This window comes from Eptesicus fuscus, chromosome 14, assembly GCF_027574615.1.
Source record: "Eptesicus fuscus isolate TK198812 chromosome 14, DD_ASM_mEF_20220401, whole genome shotgun sequence".
Lineage (NCBI taxonomy): Eukaryota > Metazoa > Chordata > Mammalia > Chiroptera > Vespertilionidae > Eptesicus > Eptesicus fuscus.
The window spans coordinates 36,928,088-36,935,145 of NC_072486.1; the positions used below are offsets into that span (position 1 = coordinate 36,928,088).

General features: G+C 38.9%; 1 protein-coding gene across 1 annotated transcript; it reads right to left on the bottom strand.

The window, feature by feature from the left end:
* Nucleotides 1–394: 394 nt before the first annotated feature.
* On the bottom strand, nucleotides 395–1,720 carry LOC103293308 (ADP/ATP translocase 3-like). The gene has a single exon (XM_008149642.3). It carries the CDS (start codon nucleotides 1,718–1,720, stop codon nucleotides 824–826), a length of 897 nt encoding a protein of 298 aa, XP_008147864.1. The 3' UTR covers nucleotides 395–823.
* Nucleotides 1,721–7,058: the final 5,338 nt, after the last annotated feature.

A 7,058-nucleotide genomic window follows, 5' to 3' on the forward strand; every position in this document is an offset into this window, starting at 1 on the left:
TTTCTAACTCTCCATCCCTCTCCCTTCCTCTCTGTGAAACTCAATTAAAAAAAAAAAAAAGTGTAGCCAATTGTCACACGGCCACAGTTGCTTGTCTTTTGCTATAAAGAGGTCCCTTGCTTGATGTGATGTTAGTATCCCGTAATGACAAACCTAACACTCTATAAGCCCTGGAATAGTGGTCTGCCCGAGGCCCTATGGGACAGAAAGACCAGACTATACTAGTAACATGTGTTCTCAAGCTGAAATGTTCTCTCTTCTAGAGTACAAGTGGTTCAGTGTGACCAATTCCTGGGACTCCTTGGGAGATGGTGCTCAATGACAGTCTCAGCTTTGGTCTCCACTGCGGGTATGTTGAACATTCGGTAGCATAAGTAGCTTAACCGGTCTTTTTATTCTTGTTCTGTTTTTTTATTGTTTGTGGCCAAATGCCCAACACAGAATATTATCACAGGTGATCGGATGTGCAAAAGAGGATAGCGACTAAGTACAAGTGGGAGACACGACTGTCTTTAAATAAATACTTAAAGGCATCTGGGTCCTAAAACACCTGGGTTCTTTGTGGGTGTAAGGGAGCTGCCCTGCCTGCGGAACCACGAAGACGTCAGGATGCCCCTCCCCCTGTAAGCAATGCTTGGAATCAGGGTGCCAGTTGTCGTGATCACAATGAACCCCGTTCCAGAGCCCTCCCCCAGACCTCTACACATCATCAGGCCGGTCAAAGACGTCAGAATTTCCAGAAGGCCAATGGTCTGTAAGAGCGAAGTCTTCGGCGCTACTCTCCGGGTCCCTGCACCTAGACGAGGGTGACCAAGGGCCACGCCTAGATGATTTTCTTCACCTCGTCGTAAAGGAACAGAACGAAGCCACCGCCCATGCCCCTGAGGACGTTGCACCAGGCGCCCTTGTAGAAGGCTTTGCACCCCTCCTCCTTGAAGATCTTCTGCCCGCAGTGGACGGCCCCCCTGTACAGGATGTCGGCTCCTTTGCGTCCTGATTGCATCATCATCCGCCGCCTCACCGTGTCCAAGGGGTAGGAGACAAAGCCGGCCAGAGCTGTCACCGACTGGGCGATCACCCAGCTCACCAAGATGTGCATGTCCATGCGCTCGGGGAGCATGTCCTTGGCCGTGTTGTACAAACCAAAGTACGTAGCCCGGTAGAAGACGATGCTCGGCGCAGAGATGCTGAAGCCCTGGTACAGGCCCCGGATGCCGTCAGACTTGCTGATCTTCACCAGACAGTGTCCCAGGCCTTTGAACTCCCGCTCGGCCTCGGATTTTCCCACGTCGGCTGCCAGGCGGGTTCTGGCGAAATCCAGGGGGTAGACAAAGCAGAGGGCGGTGACCCCCGCCGCCCCACCAGAGGCCAGGTTGCCAGCGAAATACCTCCAGAACTGGGTGCGCTTGTCCACGCCCCCCAGGAAAACCTGCTTGTACCGATCATTGAAGGCGAAGTTGAGGGCTTGCGTGGGGAAGTAGTAGATGACGTTGGCCAGGTTGCCTCGCCAGAAGGACAGCACGCCCTGCTCCTTAGGGATGCGCTGGATGCAGTCCAGGAGCCCCTTGTACTGCTTGTCCACCATGATCTGCTTGCTGGCCTGCTGCACCTGCAGCAGCAACTTGACCCGCTCGATCGGGGCGACGGCCGTTTTGGAGATGGCAGCGGTGATGCCTCCCGCCAGGAAGTCCTTGATGAAGGAGTCTGCGGGTTCCATCATGGTGGTGCGCAGTGGAGGGGGGAGGGCGGGGCGGGCAACGGGCTCAAGAGCCCGGCGGAGGTGCTGAGAGCCAAAGGGTGGGCGCAGCTGGCTCGCAGATGCAGCTGATGGGACCAGAGTTCAACCAGCCTTGCCGAGTGGGATCCCATTATGGTAGGGTCATTGCCTGCCACTATGGCTAGCCTGTTCTGAGCCCATTGTGACAGAATATGAGTGGCTGATGGCAGGGGCAAACTGAGGTTTACTAGCCAAGCCATTCTATTGGATTGTTGAGTTATTCTTAGAGAGAATAATATCTAGTAGGCATGTGCTACATGAGCTTTACCCAGACTTTCTCGTCTCTAATTTTTAAACCTTTCTCCTTCTAGGTCTGGGAACAGTCAATCAAGCTATTTTCCAAGATCTATGAAGTATTATAAATTCTAATCCCAGGCCACATTTAATTTTCATGTAAATTGGATAACTCAGAGCACCCCTACAATCTCTGTTCATTGGGCAAATTTTTTCTCAGCGCTTTCTTTCAAGGTCAACCTTAAGAACTATAGTGTAGTAGCAATCCACTCAAGCAGATATGGCTTGAATTTACTTACCTATGTAACCCATCCATGGAATAAGTTCAGCATTTTTTTTTTCTCTTCTGTTCCGTGGTCATGAGGGGACTATAAGACCATAGATGTGAGCTGGGCTAGACACATCAGTGTAATAGCGGTGTATGACATGGGCACTGGATTTCTTGAGTCCAGTTTTTCAAGTATAATTGTCCCACACTCAATGCGGATATATCAAAACATTCTAAATTCTATAGTAATGAATATTTCAGTCTACAAATTATGTAGCATGAAGGTCAAAAGATCATTTACACTTAATGGCTTAAATGATTACTCTCTCATAATGAATAGGGATATATTATTGCATGTTAGCTTTCATTTACAGGAAAGATCCTAATTCCATTAAAGAGGATTTCCCTTAATTACTTTTAAAATAAAGATGATGATTTATTAATATCTCTGATGTAAATGTACAACAACCAGTTTTTAAATCATAACTTTCAGTAGTGTAAATTTTCCTAAAGTTCTTTTCACTGGAGTTTGATTTTAGGATAAATTGAAACTTTTGAATAGCACCATCTGGTCATCTATTAGACAGTGACACACAATAGAGCAATTTCAAAATGAAAAGGAAATGAAACAATGTTTAAAAGTAAAGGTAAAATGGTTTCAATTTCCCAGATTTCTGATTTGACAGCAGACTCATTTAATAACTGTACAACTGGGAACATCACATTCTAGACCAGAGCCATACTAAAACTAAAATTCATATTTTCTGTAGAAGTAGAAAGTGTACTATATGGTAATTCTAAGTACCTGAAAGTGTTATAGCAGAGTCTAATGGTCTACCAGGAGTCATCTTACAATATTAAAACTGTTTTTTAAAAATGTATAGATGTCTATAACCAAACTAATACTTGTCAATTTTTAAGTTAACTCAAAAGTATATGTGTCTGGTTAGGGAATGAGCAGAGGTAATATTAATGACTCATCTAAAATTTCTTTATGTCCACATCTGTAAAGTGACAGTGAAAATAAAAGTTGTAATGTAACTTGGCTGAAGAAAAGAAATATCATCTAAGACAGTAAAATCACATGGAACAGTCTGCTCACTGAAACCTAAGTGATCAGTAATTGCTCCGGCTATCGACTGAAAACTCTTGTAGTAAATGAACTAAATTCTTTTCAAGTAGAATCTTTAAAATATATTTTCCTATACAAAAATCATATGCAAATGTTGCAAAAATATGATAATGAAACTCCATTTGTCCATTATTCAGTGTTAACAATTATCAACTATGGAGCCATCTGGTTTTATCTACTGGTATATCCAACTCATTAAGCTACATACCTAATTACTTTGAAGCAAATGCCAAATATAACATCTTTTCATGGGTAAATATTTTACTATGAATATCTAAAACATAAGGACTATTTTTTGAAACATCAAAAAACAGACCACATGTATGAAGGGAAAATTGTGAAAATGCACATTTTTCTAGCCCTCAAAATCCTCAAATGTTCACACTTTTCAAAACAGTTCCATAAAGTTTATTTTCCTAATAAATTATTTTCTGAAAACCAAAAACACTTTTTCAAAATTAATAAGCACTTTAGAGTCAATCCCACCATTTGAATTAATGGAAAAGAGAACAGTGTTAGAAATGACTTTAGAAATGAAATTGTTTTTTAAAATTATGAGTAGTGTAAATCTGCCTTACAAGTGAAAATATTCTGGGATTCACAAAAGTTCCAATGAGAGGATAATTGTGTTGTATGTATTCGACAAGAATGGTTGGAAATCCAAAAATTTCACTTAACGCCACACTTGTGGCAGATGTCTGAATAATTCTGAAGAGCATATCATGGCTTCTTAATAGTTTGATAACCACACATTTAATTCAACTACTTCTTGGTTCAGTTAAGGAAGCTAAAGTTAAATGATTTCCCTGTTAGAAGCAGTCTATTAGTAACAGAGCTGTTATAAGTAACTCACGTCCAATTACAGTGCTATTTGCTTTATACATGGCACTGTGGACTTTTCTAGAAAATCTATTAAACAATTTTACTTTTATTTTTCCATTTTGCTTACATAACTATGCTTCATTTTGATTGATGGTTCAGTGTTAATTAAACTGTTGTAAGTTGAAATATAATTTAAATGAACTTGTGGTGCTCATGGTTTCCAAAAGACCTTAAATAAATCTTTGTGAATTAAAGAATCCTATTGAATACTGCAAAGCCTTCCACTCATTTCTCTATTTTATAAACTCTTAATTTATTTTATATAAGTAAAGGCCAATTATGTAAACTTACACATGCACTTGTAGAAAAACGTAAGTAATGCGTGGGTGTGGAGAGTTTAGCTAAGTTCCCAGTGGTAGTGCTGCCTCACCATCCATTTGGTTTGGCCAATCGGCTTGCAGTAACTGGAATCTGACACTAGCCCCTCATGCAAGTACATATCCATATAGCAACCTGAAGAGTCACAAGCAAATGTAAGTTCCTGATAGAACTTCCCACGAGCTCTCATGGTCAACAACCTCCCCTGCCTCCCATGGGCTTCACCTTATGCTGCCCTTAGATAAGACCACCAAGAAGCATACCCAAAGCCCCCTCTTTTGGTTTAACTTGACCAATACACCTTAGCCTGGAAACCCCAAAGCCCTTCATCCATGGACCCTAACAAAAGCATAGGGCACCATGTCCTGTCTCACCCCTTGTCTGTACTTTGCCTTAATTTCTCCATGTGCCACCTCAAGGGTGCCTGGTACTTCCTCCAAGACCTGTGAGTGATAGACTCTATTTCAATTTGCCTTGTGGTCTGTTGTTGAATAGAGAGACTCATCATCCAACATCTTATGCTACACTTAACAAGTGTTATTTTGATAAATTCGTAACAATGGGAGAACGAAATCTGTGATACAGGTATTGTCAGTAACAACCAAAAGCTTCTGGGGAAATAAAATAATTTAGAATGATGAGGATCTTATGTAGTTTCCCTTTTCTCTTCTACCTGAACTGTTGTTATTTCCTGTGGCCTGAATCTCATGTGTTCTTATGGCAACATAGTAATCTCTGTAAGCCTATTTAATAGAAAACCAATAATATATACTAACAATATATTTCATGAGACTATAAACTCAGGAAACAAAATATATAGCATTGATATGCTAATAATTTTTCTTTATATTAAGGCATATTTTAATTTCAAATAAATTAGATGTCCCTCAAAATAAGTATCACAACAGTCAGAGACAGATGTAAAACCCGATTTGCTTCAAAATAAAATATAAAAAGTATCATAATTAGATTAATAATAAAGATAATTAATATTTATTCAGCACTTCCTATGGGAAGACACTGTGCTCCAGGAGATATATATTAATGAAATTTTGCAGATGGAAAAACTAATGCTCATAGCCATGAAATATGCTTTAATATTTAAGGGTACAATATTTAGAGTAAAGAGAGATCTGAGTCAATATTCTAACTCTGCCTTTTTTGTCTACTAAGTCTGAGACAAAAGACAAGATATTAAATGTCTTTGGAATTTCTATTGCAATAATTTGGATAAACTTATCTTGCAAGATTGTTCTGAGAACTAGATGTTATATATGAAAGCACCTGTCTAATAGAAGGCATTAAACAGGTTAGAACTAACATTATACTGCTTTACTACTGTGTAACTATTATTTACTGCGATAACTGTTGTCATACCACTTTATGCTGTTCCCATTTCTATTAAAAAGAATACTGTGATTTTTACCATTTCAATTTTAGTTTTCCCATGTGACTAAAATGACAAAAAGTACAGTAATCATAATTATTAGTTCATTGTAAGCTACTTGCTCAGAGATAATATTTTAAGCTACTTGCTCAGAGATAATATTTCAAAAGTAACCTTATTTCCAAATGAGTCCAATCTCTTGAGGAATTAATAGAGTACGTAACACATTCTACACTGCAGCCTTTGGCCATTTCTGAAAAAGTTGAAGACCTTGGAACAAATTACTATCTATTTTTCTGAAACTGACATTCTCTATAAAGGAACTGATAATCAGTGGTTAATTCAAAAGATAATCACTCTCTATAAATTGCCCATTTTTAATAATCTTGGTAGGACCTGTAAAAAATTACTATTACCCCAAGGAAATAATTCTAGGAACCTAAGAATTCTCTCCCCTGAGTAAAATTATTTCCCCCTTAACCTTTTAAATACAATTACATTAGTTTGTTAACAAAAAATCTAGTTATTAAATTCCAGAGGTTTTTTATGACATATGACTTGGCATTTTAAAACATATTGATCTCACCCTACATCACTACCAACACAAACCTATCGTAGGCAGTTCATTTCATGTGTCATAGTATACACAAAATAATGGTCGATCATTATCATGCAATAAATTTAATGACTTTTAAAAAAGTCAGTAAACTCCTGTCCAATCAGTTTGTCCTCTCTAAAGCCACTTATTAGTATTAGCAAAGGTAATAACATTTTGAATACTAGCCTATCAAATCCAAAAATAATTTATCTCAAAATCAACCATTTCCTAATATCTCATTGCAGTAGTATAAATCTCATTATTTCTTACTAACCACCTAGAATTTATATAAATTATGTTGTTAATGGAAAAATTAAATCAATAAATGGGTCTTGGTGATAATTCATGTTAAGTCTCTTGGGACTGGAATGATATAAAGATTAAAAAAATACTTCAGAGGGAAACCAAGATGGCGGCATAGGTGAAACACCTAACCTGCAGCCGGGCACAACAATTTCAAAG

What these genes read in the sequence shown, in the direction of transcription:
- LOC103293308 (XM_008149642.3), bottom strand. Translation starts at nt 1,720, where the DNA reads ATGATGGAACCCGCAGACTCCTTCATCAAGGACTTCCTGGCGGGAGGC.